Genomic DNA, 26,676 nt, shown 5'->3' with positions numbered 1-26,676 from the left:
TGGACAAAAAAAATGGAGAGAAACATTGAAATCAAAGCCTACAAAAACATGGTAAGTACATTGCAATCTGAAAGTGAAGCACATTTCCCATCTCTGGCTGATTATCTTATTTACAATCCAAGCATTGAATAAGTGCGCTCATAAGTACACCCATATAAGACATACATCAAGTACAGTTCAAGGATGTCCTTCCATGGTCTGATCAGATGGTGCAGCCAAAGAGTACCCAGGATTTGTAGAGGACTTCTCACACATTTCTCTGTACTCTTGGCATAAAGCGCATTGATGACAGCAAAGATGAGTCAGAAAGTCACCACAAGGTGCATCCTGTCCATCATTGAAAAAACAAAATGGAATCCTGTCAATATAAGGAAGCTGCAAAGAATCTACAGTAACATAACAAAATTTGCAAATTTAGAAAACGTTCAAAAATCTTTCACTGCTGCCTCTTCAGACTTGGTTATGGGAGACCTATCCATAGCATTTGGGAGTGATGCATTACCAATGGGCCACTGATTGGCTCTGGTGACAAACTACTTCCGACACAAGACCTGATGGGGTCTGTGACTCTCACTTCACCAATCTACAATTTAATACCCACGCTAACCCAAATCCTTAAAACTTGATAAGAAACTGGAATTCAACAGCAGATGGGAGAGAGATACTAGAATCAACGCACAAAGTTTAAGGTACCCCTGCAAACAGTAACCTTGACTGCAAAGATGAACAAAAAAGAACCCTTAAATAGGATGAGTACAAGGCCACATACAAAGAGGGACAGAGTGGAGCAGTGCGAGCTTTCATGTGCTACTCTATCTGCTTACTAGAAACCAACTAGAACCTAGAAACATATGGCACTTGACTTCCTACATCATTTCAATCCTCAGCATTTTTGCAACTAAGGCTCACTTCCTACATCATTTCAATCCTCAGCATTTTTGCAACTCTCTAAGGCTCTAAGCAGGAGTTTTTACAACCCTGAGTAATTCTATAATCATGTACTGTGCACTATCTCTGTGGACAAACCCTGATTACTGCAATGGAGCAACGCCCTGACTTGTAACAATGAAGGGAGTCAAGTCCTCAACTTTTCACAAGGACCTGATCTGCAAATAAAAATTGCATAGCTAGGAAAAGAATTCCAAGACAACTCATCTGCTTGTAAACATGACCATGTTTTGGAAATTATGACATGGCATGTTGATGGGACATGATCATGTGGCAACATGTGGATCATATGTATCCGATCAAGAAACTAACTTCAATTTCATCTCTAATATTTAAACAAAATTCAAGATGTGTTTGGTATTTTAACTCTTATTTCTTGCTTTTTCTGCTTTTGTTTCGTTTGATTTTACTGAAGGAAAACTTGTGGTTTTGATGTTAGCTGGCCGAAATTATAAAAAGAAGGCATGGACTACTGTTGAAATCAGTCATGGCTGGCCACATTTGACATGGCTGTCCTGGCCAGATCATGACTGTTCAAGAGGCAGTGTGGCTATCATGTGAGAAGATGAGGCTGTCCAAGGCTATGTAGGTTCCAAGCGTGGCTATTTTGACAGCAGTAATCCTGGCTGTTGCAAACAGATCGTGGCTGTTTGTGGCTGAGACATGGCTACCTTGGCCATCAAGAGGGCTATTTCTTGCAATCCTGTGAAAGATTGGTTACTTGTAAGCTACTATAAGTTGTGTGGTATCACATCTTTGATATAAACTTGTGGTTGTTTTGTGCACCTGGGATCATGCTCCTAGGTTGTGGTGTAGAGATTGAGGTTTGCCCATGCAAGTAGTGGTCATATGTGCTGAATTTGAAGAATCCCAAGTTCCATCTTTTATACAGGTATCCATGCAAGAAAGTTGAAAAAATACCAAAAGGGAGCTAGGTAGAAAACTCTCAGGAAACTCTCCTAATACAATGGAAGGATTTCTGGGAAGAGGACACAATTTGGGTTGAAGAGGCCGATCTTCAAAAAGAATACCCCAATTTTCGCTCCCAATAAGGACATCTCAATCCTCCTGAGGGGGAGAGAATGAAATGTACCCAGCTTCAAAGGGAGCAGGCCTAGTCAAAATGCAGCAATCTGATGCCATGTGGTACTGTAGATGGATCGTCTACTAGTGGGGAGTTAGAATGTAGCGGTCTGCAGGTCATGGGCAGCTAGCGATGATTGGAGGATAATCCAAACGAGTTTATGACAGCTGATGATGATAACAACCAGCTGGTAGCAAGTGGGTGGCACCTCCAAGAAGTGGGAAGCAACACCAAAAGGCAGGGTGGCATCTCAGATGGCTGGTCAGCAGCCTTGGATAAGGGTTGGGCACATTGAGCCCCTTTGATAGAAACTATTGGAAGCCAAAAGAATGTCTAGAGTGTTATACCATTGTGTAATGTGTCGTACGAAATGGAAAATTTGCCTTTTAAGATTGCTTTTATGAGCCAAAAATTGCCAGAAAAACATGATAATTTTGAGTTAGGCTTTGGTTTCTGAACACCCCCTCTCGGTCCCAAAAAAACGGAGACCAAGGAGAGTGAAGAGAGAAACCAAGATATTGGGCCAAGGATGTAACTTGGGACTACCCAAGGCCCTATCAGGATTGCAGAAGCCATGGATATCCCCTTTTAAGTTGTCCATGCAAATGGCACATAGTTTCTTTGTCTTTTTGAGTTTGGTTGTTTCAATTGGCTCCTCAATTCAGAAAAAAGTAAGACCAGATTATACACAACCATAATCAAGGGTGACATTGCAAAGATACAGCAGCAGCAATGGGTAGTAGATGTGATGTGGTAGCTGCCCAAGATCTTGGACGAGCAATGGAGTGCTCATGTATGCTTCTCTCAATGAGGTAAAAGGGAATCATGTTTCATTGTGCCTGGGTTTTCACCTTGGAAGGATGCTTGCTCACGTAAGTTTTCATATCATCAAAGCACCCAACATATACACAATGTGAATGTAGAAGAGCACTAGATACAAGGGCATGCTCATGCAACAAGGTGCCACTTGGACAATGCCCTCATGGGGGATTGTTCACTTGCCCAAGCATCCTTTTACAAGAATGAATAATGAAATGCATTGATGTGTGCTATGCAAAAAGGGATATACATCAAGGAAGGGATACCGATGTCGAAGACAAGAAGACAATGCTGAACCCTATATGTACCATGTGTAGAAAGCAACCCCCTCTCACACCATGGATGTCGATGTTAAGGTAGAGGAGGAGCTGACGTCAATCTTGTGGTGCTGAGAACCTCAAGAAATGATGAAGCCTTATGTAGCTTGATGTAAAAGGCAAACCCAACACCCCTTAATGGAAGAGCCGAAGGGAGATTCAACCATTTGGGTACTCGAAACATGCATGTACTTGATCTCAGGATAAGGCCCAAACACTAACCAAGTGTAATAAGCAAGCCTAAAACTCGATCTCAAGAGAGAGCTCCAATGCCAATCAAGAATCACCAAGATAGTAGTCTACCATGCAAATGAGTCAAGGGGATGCAAAAGGAAGACCTAACAATCCTCAATTGGTAGAGCTGAAGGGAGAATCAGCCAGCCCAGATAGTTGGGGTGTCGTTGCACTTGATCTTGGGAGATGGCTTTGATGCTAATCAAGTGTCATAGGTGTGCCCCTCAACTTTGGGAGATGACTCTTGTGCTAGTCAAGAATGAAAAGGCACAACCACCAAGGTAGCAGTGCACCTAATATGAAAATGAACAAGTTAGTGGTGTGGTGACTAATATCAAACGATAAAAACTACTCAGCTCAAAATGATGAAAAATGGCTGCCATGATAAATGGGATGATGCCCAAGGCCCAATCTCAAAAGAGAAGACATCGTCTCCATCTCCATACTAACAACGATGTGGAGGCAATACTCACCAAGGCAAGAACCAAAAAACCATGCCTTCAGCCCAATTAGGATCAGCAAATTCTTGCATAATTTTTTCTTCATTGAAATGTGAAACCCTGCACATAAGTATAAAAGGGAGACCGGAACTTGCATTATCATCCCTCTCATATTCAGATGCTTTTGGTATTGCAGTAAAGCTAACAATGGATATGAGTGAGTGCATGTGCAGCAATAGGAAATGAAAAGTGAATGAGTATGCAGTGGAAGATGAATAAGAAGTGCTAAAGGTGAGGCACAACCTATGATAGCCTTAAGACCTAGCTAGACTATCTTAAAAAGATGAGCCCAAAATAACCTAAAGGAACCTTACTTAGAATCCCCTAAGAATCCTAAAGGGAAACCTATGAATCCTAGGAATCTAGTGTAATGATGGATAATAATGAAACCAATCAGATAAGCCATAAGGCACTAACTGAATTGATCCAGCCTTCTTTAGCACTTGGCAATCAGTCTACTGCCCTCTAACCTTACGCTTGCTGCAAGCCGCAGCTTTCCAGCCTGTTCGCACTATTTCCAGATATCATCTACAATCAGAGAGGCCCTAGACAGCTGTGTTTGCTACGGCCAGGCACTCCCAGCCCACCTTTGACAATTTCCAACAGTTGAAAACTCCTCCAAGGACAACTAACAGCTGCATTTTGCAGCCAGCTGTTGTTGCCTTCATCCTACCAATCATCTCTAGCTTGTTGCCCACTGTTTGGAGCTGCCAATATGTGTTCATCCTGATCTAGACTCCAAATCTGCCATCCGAAGGGCTGCGTGCTGCATTTCAAGGTCCATTAGAGTACAACACACTCTCCAACTCATACTTTCTGCCAGAGTCCTAGAGACATAGGAGTTTGAGGTTTAGTATTCACCTCGCATAGTGTGTTTTCTACATTGAGCATTGGATTTATTCATTATTCATTCATTCATCTTCAATGTTTATTGTATGTGTGCTAACCCTACTGAGTTCTTTTACCACTTCTTGCTTTGTCATACGATTGTGTTTGTTATCTGTAAACAAGTAATCTTTACATGGTATCAAAGTGAGGTACTTGCTGAAAAAATCTAGATATCGAAAAGCTCGTCATCAGAAGTACGAACTTTCAAAGGGAAGATGACTTCCAACCCTTCCACACCACTTCAGTCTCCAACATGAAGAACTGAGTAGGAGTGGACTTCATAGCTTGCCCACCAAGGTTCTAACACTACTAGAGAGACTTCTGACTATCATGGAGTGTCCAGACCTTTTGAGATTTCATGCGTTATTACAACTTGATTCTCATATATTGAGCCCAATAAGCCATTGAAGGTAAACATGATCTTTTCTCTTTAAATGTTTCACATAAATCTGAAGATGTTGCAAGATCATTGGAGCCTCCACTAGGGATGGGCCCCCTATTAGAGAAAGAGATCCAAAGTATGTAACATTATTCCAAGCTAAAACATCCACTCCAATGCAAGGTATACGACTTTGTACTTCTGACCCTTCTTCCTATGCTTCTATATCCATGCAAGATTTTGGAACAAGTTATGAGGAAGATAGATTTCATAATGTTGACTATGGAATAGGTCTCGAAGAGGACTAATTTCTATATGTAAACACAAAAAGAGGTGCATATAAGAAGAAATCAATGAGCCCTTCTGTAAGTTTTCCTTCTCTCTCTTTTCCATCAAGTTTTGTTTCTCAAGACCAATCTGAAGTTGGTGCATCATCATCATCATTTCACTTTCACAATCATTATTTTCCATTCACATCTAATTTTCAATTTCCTAAAGATGAATTTGCATTCACTTCCTCTGCACCTTCACCACAATTTCAAATCCCACCCATCACCCCCTTTTCTTCTGCTGCATATATGTCTACATTCACACCATTTTCCACATCACCATTCACCATTCCACTTGTCCAACCACACACACCACATTGGGGGGGATCTTCAAACATAGGTACATCCTAACCCTTTAGGTCATCTGCTTCTGCACATCCAAGTGGTGAAGATGCACCAATGATGGGTTTTATCCCCCAACCCAACCATCCATGGGGACCTATATGCATGGGTATCCCATCCATGCATCTTAAGCCCCACCCTCTTCTTCCATCTCTGAAGTGGCCACATAGTTTGCCAACATGACAACACCCAATGAACCATTCTATACCTTTTCAGCATGTGAACCATCCACAAGTTAGACACCTCCTTTAGGGCACACATCTAGAGTCATCATGCCAAGCAATTAGTAACCTCCTTTCTATCCTATGCCACCCACCTATCCCTGTCCTCATCTAGCCATCCATCCATCTACATCAGCCAAGCATGCTTTTACAGATACGATTCATTTTAACACATCTAACTTTACCACTTGGTGAATTTTGATATGGCATTTCTTGGATTCACAAGGCTTATAAAACTTGTTTCACAGGTAAGAACCCCAATCTGATCCTCGTTGGGTTCTCATGAGGTAGTTTGCTCTTGGAAGAGCCACAATACCATCACCATAATCGAGTTGATGCAAGGTCTTATCCCTGAATTTCACTCTCGACTCCGATATTTTGAGCTTGCATCCAAGCATTGGGCACATCTAGTCAACCACTTCACAGATCACAGCCTTGACCAACAAATCAACCTTAACCGTGAGCTCCAAGAGTTCAAAATCACCAATAGTGATTATTTAGCAATCAAGTTGGCCAAGTATTAGTGATTTCTCGTCGCTGAATTCACCACCATTGGCTTATCTAAGTCAGTTGATGATCAAGTCATCTTGTTCATGAATAAATTGCCACAAAGACACTTCAATTTCATCCAATAAGTCATCTCATAGTCCCACATACCCACCTTCTATGAGTATTAGTGTTAGCTACTACATTATGCTCCGCTATTCCATCAATTTCACAAGAAACCCCAATATTTAAAGGAGGCCTTGCCTTTCCAAAAGGTGAAGCAAGGTGATGGAAAGAACGATACAAGGACTAGGTCAGGTAACTCCCCTCCAAAATTAAAATCGGATTGGCAAAATGTCCCCAAAAAGAATAGATATACTGTCAGCATTGCCAAAAGGCCAGCCATTTTGATGACGCGTGTCGCTCAAAGGCCAAGTGCAATCCACTTGCCAAAAGGCCAGCCATTTTGATGATGCGTGTTGCTCAAAGGCCAAGTGCAATCCACCCAACAGGGTAGATCCATTGCTCACATGGCAGCTCAACCATCTATTGCCACTAATCCTAACAAGTTATCTAATTGGTCCGCCAATGCCACTATTTTCAACTTTGGTCCTTAGCCGCTCCTTGTCTCCCTTGAGGATAGACCTGCTAAGTCCTCTTCTATTTTTGAGTTGCCCTCTATATGGACTGCATAACCAGAAGTAGTTGAACCCACCTTCCCTAGAGATCCTTCAATCCAATGGATGGTCAAGCCTTGTCCCGGTTCAAATGTTGTCCATACTAACTACAAACCTAGCACATCTCCCCCTGCATATCAGTTGATTCTTGCAAGGCATGCTCTAGCATAGCTTCTCTCTTCCGCTGCACATTTTCTCTTATTTTCCTATAGCGTGCCCACATTTGGGCAATGGGACCATCTCAAAACCCAACATACTGCACTAGTAGACCCAAGTTCTTGCCTTTCTTAAAGCGACTTTGGAGGCCATTCACTTCACAGGTTTTCAACTCAACATGCATCTTACTCTTCTTCTTTGGGTGCTCTTCTTTCCCCATCGACATCAACATCTTGGGGAGAGGGAGATGCTTCTCCTTCCACAATCTAGTGGTGAGGAGTAGTCTTTTTTTCTTCGTGTTTACAAGATTTTGATTACTTTAAAGATATTATTATTTTATACTTTGTATCATTATCCATGTCAACAGGATGATATAGATTGTAAAAGGGAGCTTGTGACAAGTGAACAATTCCCTTGCAAGGGCACTATCCAAGTGGCAACATTGCATAGCACTTTGTATGAGCATGGCATCTTGCATTACCCCATGCATTGGCATTCTATTCTTACAAACATGCATTTGTGCACATTTATCCCTTTTAGGTCAAAGAGTGATCGTCTTTCAATCCACCATATTCGTGATAGCTTATAAGATAGCCTTTCTAGTAGCTTTTTCACATAACCCCATACTTTATCTATTTCACCAATACCCACAAGTACTCGAGATAGCTTGTTTATTTTATGCTATGTTGGATTTTACCATACCTTCTCATTTCCCCCACGGACATGAATGCTTAATAGGATACAAACAATTACTCAAAAAAAAAAAAAGTTCAAAGTGGTTCCATTCACCTTTGCAAGTCTTGGTAGGCCACTAGATAGCTGACGAGCACCCCTTATCTGATGCCTTGGCCTCTCTAGGGTGAGCCTTTGGACTCCCCTGATATGATAACCATCATCTCTAGTGTCTTGGTAGATCACTAGGCAATCAATGAGCACCTTTCGCCCAATGCCCTGGCTACTTTGGGATGGGACACCTTGGTGTAATTATGGGCTTGAGCTATCTTGACAATCCCTTCCTAGTTCCAATTTTGGACCTGAGAGGGGCTATTGAGCTCTAAAAATGAAAACTGATTAGCTATTTATTACAGCCCCAAAACTCAAATTGACCAAAGTTTCCCTAAAAGGTGCACAGTTGTTACAAGGACATGAAATTTTAATGGTTACTTAGTATTTAACTAACTGTTAATCAAATGTGCAAACGTGAGGACCTTGAGAAGGCTAAATTAGGCTGAAGGAGAGAAGGAAATCTCATTTTTTTCAATTTAGAGTTGTTGGGCAAAGGTGTTGAACTGATGTTGCCTACTTTTGGGGATTGGGAAACCATTTTGTTGAAGGTAACTATATATTCTTGACATGGGAAGCTCGCGATTGTTGCTAATGCATATTCTCCTAAAGATTACAGCCTTTGATCCTCCTATTGATCCTAGGGAATCCATTTGGAACTGGGAAACAAGAACAACTCAATTTCACCAATTTCTCACAAAAAACTTTGGATTTTCTCTCTCTATAGCTTCCTCTCTATTCTTACAGCTAGTAGGGAGAAGTGGTTCCCATTGCTTTCCTTTCCACCATCTAATGGTGAGAGGGAACAGCTACTTCTCTTGGTGCTCCTAGAATTCTAGTCTTCATCACTTCATTCCATGTGTACTTGTATCATTATTGGTATGAGCCTTGGTGATCATAATTGTAAAGGGACACTTGGGCAAGTAAACAATTCTCCATGAGGGCACCATTCAACTCACACCACTACGCTTTGCATAGGATTCTATTTGAATATGAAACCTTGCATCACCCCTTGCATATGCATTGTGTTTATGTACACGTGGGGCACTTTAAGTAGTGAAAAACTTGTGCAAGCATCTATCCAAGGATGAAAACTCCTAGCATCTATGCAAGCATAATTCCCTTTTACCTCTTACACAGTGGTTGAATTCGGATCTATCATATTCACAACAAGGAAGATATTTCAAAAAACAATGTTATACTTTCCAAGAGTTTAAGTCATTCGTGGTTTTCATCATTCATGTTCACCATGCCTTGCGTTGCATGGCTTCTAGTTACGGAGGCCGATACTTTCCCCCCTTACTATCATTAATAGCCCTTTTTATAAAAATGAGAAAAAAAAATCCAAGGCCCTTTAATAGGGCTATGTAAAAGAAGATATTCATCACCTTTGTAGCCTTGGTAGGTTCTTGGGCAGCCAACAAGAACCATTGGACCAATGCCCTAGCTACTTTGGGGTGGGGCCTTTTGGCCCTTGGGTAATCAAAAGAGAGTATAGACATTACTTTCACTCCATCTCCGGTACAATCCTTTTTGGCTTGATAGGGGACGTTGAGTCACTTATGTTAGGGTTTTCATTAAGCATCACCAAGCCTTCTTAAACCAGTCCTGAAAGCACATTAATGCTTATTTTATTATTCTTCTTCTTCTTCTTAAATGGCTTAGTTTTAGTAATAGGTCAAGTGCATCCCGAATCCCTTATAAATAGGAGCATGTATGAGTGCATCCCATCCCTCATTCTATTCATTCCAGCCAGCTTACCATCAGCCCTCTCCAAGCCACTACAGTCTACACTAATTCTTGGCAGATACCTTGGTTCTTGGTGCCTCCCGAAGTGTTGCCTCAGCTGTCCAAGCAATCTTCTAGATGACCTGATTTAGGGAGTCTTCTCAGCCATAACAACATCTTTATCACCTTGCCAAGATGTGATCACTTCTTCCTAAGCTAGGCAACCTAGTTTCTGATCACCTACCACCTAACCAACAACTAGAATCCACCTTGTGATACGCGTTGGAGCCAAAAAACTGAAAAGCCCTAAAATTCTTGCACCAATGTCAAAGAAATTGTGCAATGTTTGCCAATTTGAATGGAGATTTATGCAAGGGAACTCAAATCCAGCAAAAAACCCAACTTTCCTTGAAGAAATTTTGAGAAATTTTAAAAATTGAGAAAGTTGACCAAAAATCCCTAAATTTCTTGGCAGTGTGTGTGAGAAATTGAAACTTTCTTTGAAATTAGGTATGAGACGGGCAAGGCGGATGAGAAATTGCAGAAATTCTTTAAAACCCCCAAATTTGGAAAATTAGGGTTTCTGCATTTTTCCTCAGATCTGCAGAAAATGGTGGGCAGGACGAAGAAAATAGCAAGCAAAGCTGGGAAAATGGCGGACTGAGAATATTATGAGTAGGTCTGAGAGAAGCTATCTGTGCAAAGTTACGTGCAAGACTGCATGCAAGCTGAAAACAGCAGCAACAACTCCTCCAAAACAGCAACTTCTCTTCCTCAGGCTGAACATTGGCTGGCTACAGTAGGACCTTGGTGGAGCAGCATCAGCTGATGGTGGCTGTTCAGGATCCACACACAGAAACTACTCTCATACCAAATGTTGGAAATGGAGAAAGTGTGTGTGAACACGAGAACAACATGATTCAACGTTCATCATCTTCTTTAGTGTTTCTGAGTTTCTTGGTCTCAGTTTTTGTCACACACTATATATATTCTCCCGACAAATCCTACCCTACCATCTCTCAACATGGTAATAGAACATATTGTTCCATTTTTTGACATAGTATCAGAGCAAAGGTCCTCAGAGAGCTAAAGTCCCTCTTTGTCAAAAAAGGAGAAGAAAGGTTGTACAATCAACTTTCAGATTCCAGGAAATTTCTGCTACTGCATTATTTGGGAGATAGCATTATCTTCTTCTCCCTCCCACCCTCCCTCTACATGTCTAATATACCAATGCTATGGCTTTTCCAAAGATAGAAGGGTAGACCACAAGGTGCTCCTACTGTAGCAAGAATGATCATTCCACCACAAATTGTCATCATCAACCTTTGCTCCCTACTCCATCACAATATATGTGTCTACCTCTCGGCACTCCTTGCACCACCTCGCCATTTTGGGCGACAGAAATCATTCTACATTAGCTAGTAGATTTTTATCCTTGAGGCAATAAGACACATTCGACATGCACTTGCAAGCAAAAGAAGATTCTAAGACCTCACAAGGCAATAAGCCCTCCTAGAGACCACCGCAATGCCCTACATAGGTTTCCCCCACCTACTTTTGGGTCAAATAGCTTCCACAGCCCACAACTCTACAGTCCACTTCATTAAGTGATAGAGGCTATTGGATTCCACCTAGAGACAAAGGTTATTTGACACTTTCAGCTCCACAATCCGCTCCACCAAGAGACAGAAGATATTGCCTACCCATGGCTCCACACAAGCTGCACATTTCCTCTCTACTATTGTTTGGCTCCATGGATACCAAAATCCAATGAGAACATCGAGGAGATTGTTTGTGATACCCCTACCTCCCATCCCTCTTCTACTCAATTTTGAGAGACCGCCTTCGAGAGTTGTCTAGCCTTTATTCCATTGCAACCTCAAATACCCTCTCTGACACCACTAGTAGTCATTTCTCCGTCATTAGACACTTCAAAGGCCATGATCCATGAGTTTTTAGATTCAAAGGGGCCTTCAAAGGAGGATCCTATTTCTCCAATTTCAAAGGGGGCCACTACTCATTGTGCAGTCCTTCACACACCTTGCCGAAAAGCCTTTGCATTCTTTATCTTCCCTTGGTTGACATCAATCTGACATCTCACCTATTGATACCTAGAATCTATAGGTTCTATCTAGGTTGGGGCCTCAAATGTTTCAGCCATAACATGGTGGCTATGCCTTCGCATTCTTACCAACATGGAGGCACAAAGCTAGTGGCTTCTCTCCCAAGGTCAAGTTTCGAACACTATCAGCATATCTTGTCTACTATACTTCCTTATAGGCTTCTTCTGAAGTGGAATACTAGGATTACAAGGTTGAGAATGTCTAATTTACTCCTCCTAGGGCACGACCCCCCTTTTTTGGGCCTGAGATGGGGTGATGAGATACCAAAGTCATCAAGTGCATTGTATTCCATTAATTCCTATTTTGGTTTCCATTTACAACTCCAAAAAGGCCTTATTGGTATGATTTATTGCATTAGGAAGCCACCCAAGAGAGTTAGGGCACCACACTAGATAGTTCAATGACTCATGTGCCTATAAATAGGACACGGGCATTCATTACTCCAAACTTCCTCTTTCATTCATTCTTTATTATTTTCCCATCACATCTTCAGCCTCAACCCTCTACCAACGTTGTCCCCACCCCTACCCAACAAATATCTCAATTCATGGTGCTGTCCAACTAATCGTGATACCTTACTAGCATGCAATTTCAATTTAGGGGTCTTTTTCACACATGGTCAGCTCTAGACACTCCAAACTACAGCATTTTGAGTCCACACAGCCTGGGAACCTGTTCCTCATCATTTCCACTGCTACATTTGCTAGTTTCACTCCTCCCTTGATTGGTACAGCAGATCACTCCATCATTATTATGTGTTTCCAGTGCTGACTACCACCCCAACACAACTAGGTGATAATTCACGACCATAAGCCACTTTATGGAGGCTTTGTTTGCAACAGATTCAAGCACATCAAGTTACACCCTCCTTATCAACCCCACATCACATACCTACGTTTTTGTGTTTTCTTCACTCTTAAAGGGCTTCCCAATAGTTACCTTTTTGCAACAACATATGAAACCAGCCTTCCTTCTTGGAAAGGGCACTAATTCCCTGATTAAGTACTTAACTACAACAATCTGCAAATAAATATAACTTGAAATGCACAAATTACCTCAATAATCTCGGACATTGGATACCATGTTGGCCCCAACACTGACGCCCCTTTTGGTATTTCCTTAACTTAATTGCTAATGAAATGAGTACAAGCTAAGATTCACAATCTCCTTTGCTGTTCTAAAAAGCCTCTTTGTTGTAGCAACAATCAGCAATCAATTCGGACCAATTACCCCTTGATTTTTCACCCAGGACTTGCACAAATGGAACCATCGACTGGCCTAATGCTACCCCAAATTATAATGAATGGGTTGGCATCTAAATTCCATGACAATTACACAAATTTCAGCTGATGAATTCAATGTACCATGCGTTCACCAATTGGCACATGTCCCAAGGTAGCTGTCAAACCCTAATTCCTGCAAAAATTTAGGGCTCACAACAGAGATCTCTCTGGCGTCCACCAAATTTAGTTGAGATCTGCTCAAAATGACCAAGAAATACCGAGATATTTGAGAATGGGTTGGAGAAGGTGAGAGAAAGCCAAGATGAGAGAGAAATCCAATTTTCTTTGCGAGAAAGCCCTAAATTCTACCTGTCTCCTACTCCAGCCTACATAACGCAGTCACCTACTGCCAAGCACCTCCAAAATGTTGTCACCTGATTAGCAATGCTCTTGCCAGTCCTTGAAAGCTGACTCCTTACTATCCTCTACTTGTTGAGGCCCCAAGATGGCTCTCTTCTGCACCAAAGTGTTGTTCTCTAATCAGAAAATGGACCGGCAACTCTCTCTCTCTCTCTCTCTCTCTCTCTCTCTCTCTCTCTCTCAAGCTTTAATCTAACTAAATGACTAAGACCCAACCCCCAAAAACGTTTTCTCAGTTGCATGGGTATTTTTGCCAAACTGGCAACCTTCAGCATTATCCAACCATTTAATTAATTTTCAAAATTGAATAATCTTGAAAATTACTTTTGGCCCTTCTGACCCTACCCAAAATTAAATGTGCCCATCCATAATTAAATTGGCTAAGCCATTTGCAACTTGGAGTGGTCCCAAATCTCTATTGACCCTTAGACTAGCATCTTGCATTACTTAACTAATTAATGTAAGTCCCTAGTATCACCACCAATACTTATTGGCTCAATAATTGTTCTAGGATCAAAACTGACACTAGCTGACTCCCAAAGCCTAGCTCACATAACTTATCACAACTTTTGCCTTTGACACCACCACTGCATCCTCAGGGTCATTGGCCTATTACCATGAAATAGTTGCCATGTGCATCACATATGCTAAACAACCTTGCACATTTGATTAATAACTTAATCAAATGTTATCAGCAAGATTAAAGCATCTCAAAATTTCACGTCCATGTATTAGACCTCCCCCTTGAAATCCCTACAATCGTCCTCGATTGCATTGCATTATGGCAAAGGAAAAGCATATTGCATTGGAATTTCCATAAGGCATCACAATCACATTGCACAACATTGTGCATTATTGTCCAACCATGCTACATGCCTCGAACCTGTTGAAAATTTTCAACCCATATACATAACATAAAACTAAAAATCAATCTAGAATTGTTGCTAGAAACTCATTGAATACATCCATAACTCATGTTTCTCGATTGTTCTGACTGTCAACCATAGAAAAGCATTAATTTAGCATAAACCATGGCTGAAACTTTTAATGGCATTTACTAACATGCTTTTGTCTATGGAACCAATTATAAAAATTGAAAACTAAGCACAATCTAATCACAAACCGATCACTTGTTGATCTAAGAACTAATCACAAATTGCTACAAATGTGACCCCAAACTTATCACAAACTCATTGCAAAAATTGATCAACAATCAATGCAATATTGATCCTAAAAGTGACCATAAATGGTTCTCAAACTGATCAAAAATTAAGCAAAAACTGATCAAAATTTTTATCTCAAAATTGAGGCAAAATTCATGCCAAACTAATCATAAGCTTATGCAAAAGTATAGTTCCAGTGCCCGGGTGAAACTCATACTCATCTGTATACATCTCAAAGTGACTAGTATACTAAGTAGTGACCTCATGGTAAACATACTATCAGCACAGTACCTTGAATACATGCTAAATACATCCGAGATCCACTACATATGAGAGTTGTCCATAACTAGAGGAGTGGAAGTGCTACCTTTCCCTTGCACATCAAGCAATACTTCGGACCCCTACTTTGCTAAACCTGACAGAGCTTGAACTAAGTCAACTAAAACTGAAAAGCATCTAGGTAAAGCTACAACAACTAAGGATGGTCTGCCAAGTCATCCTCTTCCATCCATTTGGCATCCATTGGTGAATAATTCTGAAATTTCACCAAGTGTCTCCCAAAAACTTAGCCTTTGACCTTTTTTAACTTATGTATCAAAATCTACTTAGGTACCAAAATATCATTTAGCTCCTCAACCTCAGGCTGAATTTCAGCAAGCATATCCTCTAGTATAACAAACTAACATGAAAGGCATTGTGTATCCACCAATGTGAACGTAATTTCAATCGATATGCCGTATCGTTGATCTTCTTCAACACTTGGAAGGACCCATAGTATCTCATACTCAACTTCGGATATAATCTTTCTCTTCCTTTCATCATTTTCAGCCTTGCCTTTTCAAAACGCAACAATACATAATCACCCTCTACAAACTACAAAGCACTTCTATAACAATCAACTATCCTCTTTTGCTTTTCCTATGATCTCTGAAGTGCATACTTTATCTTTGCATAGGCTGCATCCAAATTTTCCACATTAACGGTCGGCCTCAAAGATATTATCCTTAGTTTGCAAGATAGGTGGTACCTTCTTGTCACCCTCAACCACAAATGGAGCTTTGCCAGTGAAACTATGCACTGTGTTGATGTAAGCAAACTCAACCAAGGGCAAATATTTCTTCCACTATGTCTTTTGCTCTGAAATATAGCACCTCAAAAGATCTAACACTATGGAATTTACTTCCTCAGAATGACCATCTGTCTGCAGATCAAAGAATGATGAGAATTTCAACATGACACCCATATTCTCAAATAACCCCTTCCAAAATAAATTGATCATCCAAGGGTCTCAATCACTAATAATCGACTCTAACATACCACGATACTTAAAGATGTGCGAAAAACACTCAAGCTATCTGATCAGCCTTTATTTTCTTCCTCACCAGAATGAAATGGGCTTGTTTGCTAAACCTATAAATGATAGTCTAGATCCCATCATTCCTTGTAGGTGTCCTAGGAAGCTTAAAAATAAAGTCCATTGCAATGCTCTGTCAAAGCCTATTTGGAATAGGCAAGGGCTGCAATAAACCTAGCATCTTTTGCCTATCATGCTTTACCTTCTAACATACGATACATGTCATGATAAATTGTTTTATATCATGCCTCAAAGCTTGCCAATAAAAGAAATGCTCCACTGCCTTGACCATGGCTTTGTGCCTTGCATATAGAGGAGCATGGCTTTCAATGATAACTCTGGGCCTTAACTGCTTTGTGACACACAGTCGTCCATGCATCATCAAAAATCCATCTCTTCGCACTAAGTGTTCATGTCTTTAGCTATTGCAAAGCTGATCATAAACATTAGCAAAGTCCAAATCAGCAACATATTACTCTTTTATGGTATCCAACTCAGTACGATAAACTATGCTGATGGTTGAAATTTATGGCTTACCTGACAGTGTATCAGTCACAATATTCTTTTTATCATCTGGCATTCAATATATACAATCTAAAGATAAAACATAGAGAGAAAATTTACCCATCTCATATGCTTCTTTGACAACTTTGTTTGCATCAGAAAATACCTCAATGTCTGATGGTCTATTTGCACTATAAAATCAACCCCCAATAAATAATGTTTCCATGTAGACGATGCATGAATTATAGCCAAGAGCTCTTTCTCATAGACCTGCAAATTCTATTCTGCATTGTGGAAAATTTAGCTCTCATAAGCCACAACTCGACCATCCTACATAAGAACAACCCCAATGTTGTTACCACATGCATCACATTGAACTATAAATGACTTTCTTAGATCAAGCAACATAAGCACAACATCTGCAGTCATCTTTTCCTTCAACTTTTCAATACTGAAATTTCCACTATTGTCCATCTAAATAGCACATCCTTCTTCTGCAAGGCATGAAATGGAGATGCAATTTCAGCAAACCTGCATACATACTTCCCATAGTAAAAACATAAACCCAAGAAGCTGCAGATCTCATACACATTTTTCAAAGGTGGCCATGATCATATTGCCTCAACCTTTGTAGGATCCATATGAATACCATGAGCCAATACAATATGCCCCAAAAAGTGGATTTCATGCAAAAAGAATTCACTTTTCTTGTCATTGATAACCAACCTATGCTTATGCATTTCATTGAATACAATGTCCAAGTGCCTTCTATACTCTGCCCCATTCTTTGAATAGAGAATCATGTCATTAAAAAAGGTGCCCTCAAATCCTCTATGTAGCTTGAAAATGTGATCCATCATCCGATTGAAAGCGACAGGAGCATTTGTAAGCCCAAAAGACATGGCAAGGAACTCATATAGCCCAAAAGATGTTCTAAAATATACACATCCTCCGATCTAATACATATCTAATGATATCACTTTACAAAATCTATACATCTAAATATGGTTGCCCTTTGCAATCTATCCAGAACATCATCCATCCAAGGAATCAAAAAGCAATTCTTTATCATGATCTTATTCAGAGCACAATAATCAATGCACATACACCATGAATCATCCTTTTTCTGCACCAAAAGCACTAGAGAACAAAAAGGAGATGAGCTAGGCTGAATTTGCCCTTTTCCTAACAGCTCATTCACCTAACTCATAATCTCTTCATATTGGGCTGCATTGACTCTGTATAGTGGCTTATTAGATAAGCTACTTCAAGGGATAATATCTATGCTATGATCTTCTAGCCTTTCAGGACATACCTTGGAAGTGACTGATAGAAGCAATCAATATACATTTTCAAAAATGACATGCAATCCTTCTCTAACTTAGACATGTTTCCAATATTCTCACTATCATCTTTATCTTTAATAAAAACCGAGTACGCTGAAAGATGATTTTTCACTTTAGAAATGGCAACTACAGATACAATAAGAACATATTTACCTTTCAACTTTACATCAAGTGTGAGTGTTTTTCCCTTATACTGAATAGTAATCTTTTTTGTACGAGAATCAATCATTGTATACATACACTCGCACCATGGCTCATTGGAATCCCTGTAAATGCAACCAAAGCTTTCCAATGAGTGGTGTGGCAAGCTTTACATGGCCTTTACATACCATTCTAACTTTTCCCATGGGTCCCATCTCATCCTCTCTTGCCATGTCAACAAATATAAAGTTGGTACGTGCACCATTATCAAAATAAATAAATGCATACTGATCCCTAATTTTATCCCATGCTTTGCACAACTCAATAGCACCATCATTAGGCTGGTCACTAACAACATCGAGCACCAATCCTACTAATATTTTGGGCTTCTTTCCTTTAGAATCTCCCTAATTTTTTGATTTTCCAACTTGTTGCCTATTGGAACAGTCCCTTGCAATGTGACCCTCTTGTTCACAAATAAAACATTTATTTAGCCATACATTCCCTACATTCTGCCAATGTTTTCAAGCCCTTTCTTTGCTATTTTGGCCTCTTTTCGAGCTGATTTTCAGATCTGCCCCGGTTGTGGCAATAGTCTCTATGAGTTGAGACATACTAGACATGGTGTATTTAATGCAAAAAATCCTTGATTCCTTTGGGCAGCCTACAAACATACTTTTCCACTTGCTCATGAAGGGGTACGGAGTGATAAGAAGTAATATGAAGCAATGCATCCCAAAACTTCTTGCTATATTGCTCCAAATTCTTACATTCCTTAGCATCCAGCTTATTCCAAGTTGTCATGATGTCCACCTCAAAGGTACTTATCAACCAATTCGATGTAAACATTTGCTTGAATTGTACCCACATCAACAATGCTCTACCTTGCATCAAAAGAGTGGACCACCACTGTAATGCATTCCCTTTCAACAAGAAAGTGGTTGCTTTTTAAATCTTCGAGGACTCAGTGAAGTTTCCCCCTGAATAGGCTACATTAAACTGCTGAATGAAAGTCAAAGCTTTCAGTCTATCTTGTGCATCACTAAAGGATTCAAACTTCACTATTTTTTCACCCTCATCATAGTCTTGTGCTGCCCCTTTGGGCATCAAGTTGTCATACATTGGTTGCTGCAAAAAGGGTGCATTTGCTGAATTTACATCAAAACCAAAACCAAATGGAGCATTTGCATGACCAACATTCATTCCTTGAGCTCCATAAGCATTCGAGGATGCAGATGTATTACCAAGCATATTACTTTGTGCTCCATGCATCAAAGCAATGCTGCCATACATAGGGTTTTGCACATTTCCAACCATACCCAAATACATTGGGCCTAACACACTATGCAATGGTTGCTACATACCATAGCAATTTGTGCCATACATTTTCATATGTAATCCTTGTCAAACCATAGCATGAAAGATCGTGCTTCCACCAAAATAACTTGGTTGCCCCATCACAACATGCATGCCTGACTATCCAAAGTCCATTGGATTGACGCTTCCATCATGGCGCATTTATTGCCCCATAGGTACTAACTGTTTTGTTTCATTAGCATCTTTGAGAGCTTCAAATGAAGGGTTTGGCATTATCTTCGATGCATCTTGTTGTCCTTAAGATGTAGAAGACGTCTTCTTCTTCTTGCCTTTGTTGTCCTTCTTCGAAGCATTCAAGAATCGGGTAAATTGAGGATCCTTTGCCAATTTAGCAAAGAAAATTACTGATGTTCTTATCCGATTCTTAAATTGGTCATCAAATTCCTCTTTACTTTGCAGCGTCATTATGCCTTGAAGGCCCTGCATCTTGCCCACAGTAACATTTTCAGCTTGCTACATGGTCTAAGCCTTGTCCAAGATAATGCATTGCATTTTCTTCATTCCCATGTGAATGTTCATACTGAGAGACATCATCACTGCTTGATTGCATCTCACTATATGAAGACATATTGCTGTAATTTCTTAGTTGAGAGTAAAAATCAACACTAACACAAAGGTTTGGCTTGCAATCAAGTGCCTCGAGCCCACCAAATCAAGGGATTTAGTGATATCTCGGCAATGGAGCCATGAAACCAACCTTCCTTCTTGGAAAGGGTAGTAATTCCCTGATTAAGCACTTAACTACAGCAATCAGCAAATGAATATAACTTAAAATGCACAAATTACCTTAATAATCTCGGACATTGGACACCCTATTGGCCCCAAAACTAGCACCCCTTTTAGCATTTCTTTAACTTGATTGCTAATGGAATGAGTACGAGCTAAGATTCCCAATTTCCTTTGTTGTTCCCAAAAGCCTCTTTACTGTAGCAACAATCAGCAATCAATTCGGGCCAATTGCCCCTTGATTTTTCATCCAAGACTTGCACAAATGAAACCACCAACTGGCCAAATACTGCTCCAAATTACAATGAATGGGCTGGCATTTGAATTCCCTAATAATTACACAAATTTCAGCTGCTCAATTCAATGTACCATGCCTTCACCAATTGGCATGGGTCCCGAGGTGGCTATCAAACCCTAATTTCTACAAAAATTTAGAGTTAACGGCAAAGATCTCTCTGTTGTCCACCAAATTTGACTGAGATCTACTCAAAATGGCTTAGAAATGTTGAGATCTCCTGAAGATAGCTTGGAGAAGGTGAGAGAAAGCCAAGATGAGAGAGAAATCCGATTTTCTTTACGAGAAAACCCTAAATTCTACCTGCCACCTACTCCAACCTACATAATGCAGTCACCTACTGCCAAGCACCTCCAAAATGTTGTCACCTAATTAGCAATGATATTGGCAGCCTTTGAAAGGTGACTCCTTGCTATCTCTTGCCTGCTAAGGCCCCCAAATGGCTGTCTTTTGAAACAAATTGTTGTTCTTTGATCAAAAAATGGATCACTAGTTCTCTCTCTCTCTCTCTCTCTCTCTCTCTCTCTCTCTCTCTCTCTCTCTCTCTCTCTCTCTCTCTCTCTCTCTGTGTAAACTAACTAAATGGCTAAGACCCAGCCCCCAAAAACGTTTTCTCAATTTGCATGGGCATTTTTGCTAAGCTGGCAACCTTCGAAACCTATTTTTCAACATTACCCAACCATATAATTAATTTTCAAAATTGAATAATCCTGAAAATTACTTTCAACCCTTCTGACCCTACCCAAAATTAAATGTGCACGTGCATAATTAAATTGGCTAGGCCATTTGCAACTTGGAGTGGTCCCAAATCTTTGTTGACCCTTAAACTAGCATTACTTAATTAATTAATACAAGTTCTTAGTGTCACCACCAACACTTATTGGCCAAATAATTGTCCTAGGGTCAAAACTGACACCAACTGACTCCCAAAGCCCAGCTCCATAACTTATCACAACTTTTGCCTTTGAAACCAACTACATCCTCAAGGTCCTTGGTCTGTTACCATGAAATAATTGCCATGTGCATCACATGTGCTAAACAACCTTGCACGTTTGATTAATAACTCAATCAAATGTTATCAGCAAGATTAAAGCATCTCAAAATTTTACATCCCTATGACAACATGCAAGGGATACCTTCATCGAGTATTCTTGTGTCTTCTTCTCCAAATTGGCTATCCAACAGTCATGTAGACAAAAGCCATCATCTTGAAGAGATTTCAGCATCTCCAACAGCTCTTGGGAATTGTGTTTAGCTCCCTCTACTAATGTCCTTCATCTTGCAATGTCTACTTTGACATTCCACTTCCCAAAGGACTGTATTTTACTCCCTCCATAGAGCCATCCTTTTCCTTGTCATCAATAAATATATCCAAAGGATTGTATTTCACTCTCTTCACAATGTAGATTCCTTCCAAGTGATACAACCTAATTGGCAAGGATAGTACAGTCATCTCCAAGCTCCGCTCTATTGTATCAACATGATTCAATATTCATCATTCTTCATTCATCGTCCACTTTAGTATTTCTAAGTTTCTTTGTCTCGATGATTGCAACACAATATGTTTCTCCCCGCAAACCCTACTATCTCTTGACATGGTATCCAAGCATATTGTCCCATCTTTCTATAATCCCTTGATAAAACGATTTCATCAATGCACATAGTAAAAATTCTCATTACTCAATTGCCATCTCCCAAGTATGACATCTTCTACACCAACTTGCTTACCTCCAAGATTTGGGAGACACTTCTATGGGAAGAGCTAGCTCAGCTTGTTTTGGAGCATGAAGAGTGTCTTAAGGAAATCGGTACTAGTGGATCTAGTATTATTAAGGGTTTTTACTACAGGTTTAGGAGGGAGAAACAAGAAGGACAAGAAGACAAAGTAAAAAAGAAAAAGTAGATTAAATATTCAAAGTCTTCATTGGCTCTAATACAAATCCTAAGAAACCTAAATGCCCACAATATGAGAAGAACACACATCCCAAGGAGAAGTGTTGAAAGAAATACCCTAAACTTCATCCAAGAGCAAAGGATGAAGCTAAAACATCTAAGCCCTCCTCTACTTCTTCACTAGCTATTACATACAAGTCCATGTTCCTTCACATCCATGGGATGGAGGAACCTTCTTCATCGGTTATCTCATCTTCAAACAAGCCTTGGCTTATTCAAAGTAGTGCTTCGAGTCTTATGACTCTTCCGAGGAGATTTATTGCAGAATCTTCATCCATCACGGGATATTATCACTATTGCTAACATTTGTTTGGTGCTTATTAGTGGTGTTGGCACTTTGTCACTATTGTCTGACCATCCATCAAGCTCCATTTCGAAAGCCCTACATGCTTTGGCTTCCCACTCCTCTTTGTTTATAGCCTTACTAGACTTGATGCCCAAGTTGTCTTCACTAAATAGGTCATCTTTGTTGAGGATTCTTCTTCAGAAGCCATTTTAGCAACAAGTTGGCAGAAGAGAGGACTTTACATGTTCCATTCCCCTTTCATACTATAAGGTTCTCCAAGGCAACATTCCAAAGCCACACCCACTCCCGATTGTGTAACATCTACTTCACATGTTCCATCCCATCTCCCACCATCTCCTCTAGCGGTTCCCTTGTATCCCCCATCCATTTCAGAGGGGGATTATATTAGTGATGCGGCTATGGATTCCTTGATCCCTTATGTTTCAAAGGAGGATTCCTAGGATTGTGAAAAGCTTCTTCATCGAGGGACTTCATTGCTGGACTTCATTGGTTTTGGTACTTCTTTTGACACCCTTGGACCCATTCCATCTTCTTTGGCCTTCAACCACATCTAGGATTTAAGAGGGGACATTAGCAATCAATGTGTCATGCATAGTCGTCTCATGTCTGTGAAGCTCAATCTAAGTCAAACAGGGATATTAGGAGCTCCGGCACTCAATCTGTCATGTGTTTTGACAAAGTAGGCAGCTCTTTCTAGAAAATGCATTTCTTTTTCAATTGAATTTAGGAATCTTTACACTAGATTGTTATTTTTCAGCTCAGTGCATTTCTTTTTAAGTGAGTTTGGACTACTTCACACTTGTCAAGAACAATACATCCATGCATCTATCTCACTATCAAAGGTAATTTCAGAAGTCATTCCCAGTTCAGGCAGGAGGTAGAGACTCTTCTCCGTCTTCCAATGCTCCCTACATCTATACACTGGTTATAGAAAATTTCTGCTCTTACATTGCTTTCTGGAAAACCAGATAGTAGGAAGATATTGTTTTCATAAATAGAACCAAGACCTACCAATGACCATAGTAATACTATGGCTTTTTGCACATTTTATGGGCCCCATATATTTGAATGTTCTCAGAAGCAGGCCCAATGAAAAATCGTAGTCTCTATATAGGCATGACTTTTGCCAAATTAACCTTGTAAAGAGGAAACTCAGTGACAAAGATGTGACCAAAATAACATCAGTCAACCTATAGGCACAATGAACAGCAAGGCTGACTCCAGATGTGTTGCTTTAGCTGGCACAACAAAGGCCAAGAAAGAAACAAGCAATTCGTTCCTACTTTCCTATTTATATAGCATGACAGAAACCTACCTCCAGATTATACTTTGATCGAAGTAGTTTTCTGTATCCACATGCATAGCAAGGCACAAATGAACCCAGCAGACCTAATAATGTGCCATGTGTCAAGCTGCAACCAATTCCTGCTGCAACACCCCAAAGCAAAGCATGCATTAGGCAAGGACCTGTCCATGGCCTGCCTTCTAATGCTTCCACATTTCTCCCAAACAAGACACATGGGCACCATAGTCCTAGACAACCTGCAACAGGTTGATAAATACAATCAGTTTGAATGTAACTAGAAATCAAAGAACAAAATTACAGGTGCCTTCAACTTACAACTCCTCATATCGTCAAAACAAGCGCAGATTCCCGAGCTCCAGCGCTGCTCTGCATGTCCAGTGAAGTGGTCCTGAATGCCATTGGGTCTTTGAGATGATGGAGAAGGCAATGGAGCATAGTCTTCTTCTTCCTCGAAATCAAAGACATCCCCTGGACGATAGCTGCCAGGAATCTGTGCCATAGGTCGGGACTATAACTTGTAAAATGAAAAGACACAAATCCTTTGTCTTCCACTTAGGGTTCTGCAATCCAAACAGATCGGCTTGATTACGGCTGGGGTGCTTTAGAAGCAATCAAGAGGCAATCGATTACTTGTGTCATCCATACAGAAGAATGATGGCTTGTGACACAAGCATCTGTGGAGGCTACCCCCTGATGGCATCAGGGCATCAGGACCTGACTTGCTTTTTAATGCCGGAAGCACGGGCACTGCTCCGATCTCAAACATCAATGTCTACGTCTGTTTGTGATGGTACGATCTACTGATTATTACTTACCTCACGGCTACCTTTGCATCGTCAGGAATGGCGTCGCTTCTGCTCGCTCTCACAGAAATGTCGTGGTCCGTGGACACTCGAAATTTATTCTGGCCTGTTCTGCCTGCCTTTCCGGCTGAATTTTATAGGCATATAAAAGAGTCTGGACGTGATTTTCATGGGCCTGCCTTCATTGACTCTTTGTCGCAGCTCCTCACAGACTGACACGTGTCCCCGCACTATTGGACAATATTTCTACCTCATGTTGGTTACACATCAAATAGCAGACGCCCACCCCTTGCCCAGAGTGTGGGCGTGCACTTTTTGAAGGTGGACATAGACATAGGGGCAATGCATTTACGTACCTAAAGGACAGAATACGTTTAAAAAAAATGAAAACTAATAAGCATATAATTTTTTTGATTGGTTGCAAATGCAAAGTGCGCCCTTGTCCATCACATCATAAAGTAGGCAGCAGAGACTTCCTCTCCAAAAGTGGGCAAGGAGTTTACCAATTTTGTAAGTACACAATTGATCACCTCTTCTCCAATATCAACCCCTAAATAAACACATTGATCTATTGAAAACTACATGTAAGCGTTTGTCCCTTAGTGTGTAACTAACATTGCATGGGTGAGAGATCCCCAAAGTGATTGGATCAATGGCTCAAGAATCGCACACACTTTCAATTGAAAACTACAATATAAGCACTTATCACTTAGTGTGTAACTAGCATTGCATAGGTGAGAGATCCCCAAAGTGATCAAATCAATGGCTCAAGAATCACGCACACTTTTCAAAGGCATATCTTCATTGCCTACATGTTAAAAAGAGCACCATGTAAAAAGAGTAACATGTGGAAAAAGTGATAACCCTTGCGTGATATAACGTGTGATGTGACACATGAGCAGGAAAAGGGTCTGAAATTGTTTTTGGGCCATAAAGGAGCTGCAAATTTCCATAAGAAACCGTAACTCAATTGATAGATAATTGCTTACAAACGAGGTGGTCATGGGTTCGAATTTTGAGTGTAACATGCACACATTACCAGGGTTGCACAACACTTTGTGCAAGTTGGTGGATTGCCTCAACATATGCACACCACTCTAGGCCATTGAGCTCATCTCCTACACTCGTGTGATATAACAACAAGGTCAGCCATGCTTGCTAGATAACAAAAAACTGGGCCATTTTTTGGGTCTACACAAAAACCAAGGTACAGTGTCGAGCAAATTGCACAAACTTCAAAAAAAATCTTTCATATGTAGTAAAAGGGTTTCTTTGGTCCCCAAAAGGTAAGACATTGAGTAGGAGATCAACACGTCCACTAGCTAAAGGTCACTCATTTTCCATTTTAAGTATGTTTTTTTCAAAATCAAAGCACAATGAGCTTGCTTATGATTAGTCTTTTGTCCTATTCTTCTTCTCCCCCTACATTGATGTCTTTCTAGCACATTAGAGATTGGAAGCTACACACCTCATTTCAATAGATTATTGGATACAAAGAATCACTTTGAAGAGATGAAGCATATTGTTGTCTAGCATAAGCAAAATGCTATAGCTTATCGAGTACTTGCATAAAAAAACTTGCAGAAATCAAAGTGCTCTTTCACTGATGCACCTACCCTAGACACAATATGCCACTTATTAAGCCAAACTCATTACTTGTGCTCCCTCTTGTTTGAGAGGGCAAACTCAATTTTCATTGAACAAAAATGGGTGCCAATAATGTTGCATTCCCCCCAGCCCCTTC

At 40.4% G+C, this 26,676-nt stretch overlaps 1 protein-coding gene across 1 annotated transcript; it reads right to left on the bottom strand.

Annotated features, from left to right (window-relative positions):
• Positions 1–25,093, bottom strand: LOC148021532 (protein PLANT CADMIUM RESISTANCE 10-like). The gene is made up of 4 exons (XM_087696942.1): positions 24,945–25,093; positions 24,445–24,689; positions 24,139–24,365; positions 1–327 (listed from the first exon to the last, which is right to left on the bottom strand). The coding sequence occupies exons 2-4, from the start codon at positions 24,626–24,628 to the stop codon at positions 178–180; spliced, it is 561 nt and encodes a 186-aa protein (XP_087553068.1). The 5' UTR covers positions 24,629–24,689; positions 24,945–25,093; the 3' UTR covers positions 1–177.
• Between the last annotated feature and the right edge of the window lie 1,583 nt (positions 25,094–26,676).

Source organism: Lygodium microphyllum, chromosome 17 (genome assembly GCF_053477565.2).
Source record: "Lygodium microphyllum isolate KBCC chromosome 17, Lygodium_microphyllum_v1.1.10, whole genome shotgun sequence".
Lineage (NCBI taxonomy): Eukaryota > Viridiplantae > Streptophyta > Polypodiopsida > Schizaeales > Lygodiaceae > Lygodium > Lygodium microphyllum.
Note: the sequence above shows the minus strand (reverse complement) of the source record. Positions and strands in the feature narration are given on the sequence as shown.

Excerpts from the sequence above, each read along its gene's own strand:
- LOC148021532 (XM_087696942.1), bottom strand. The coding sequence starts at position 24,628 with ATGGCACAGATTCCTGGCAGCTATCGTCCAGGGGATGTCTTTGATTTC. Across the intron at positions 24,366-24,444 it reads TTTTGACGATATGAGGAGTT|GTTGTCTAGGACTATGGTGC; the intron begins GTAAGTTGAAGG and ends AACCTGTTGCAG. Across the intron at positions 328-24,138 it reads GATCAAAGTATAATCTGGAG|GATGCACCTTGTGGTGACTT; the intron begins GTAGGTTTCTGT and ends AATGATGGACAG.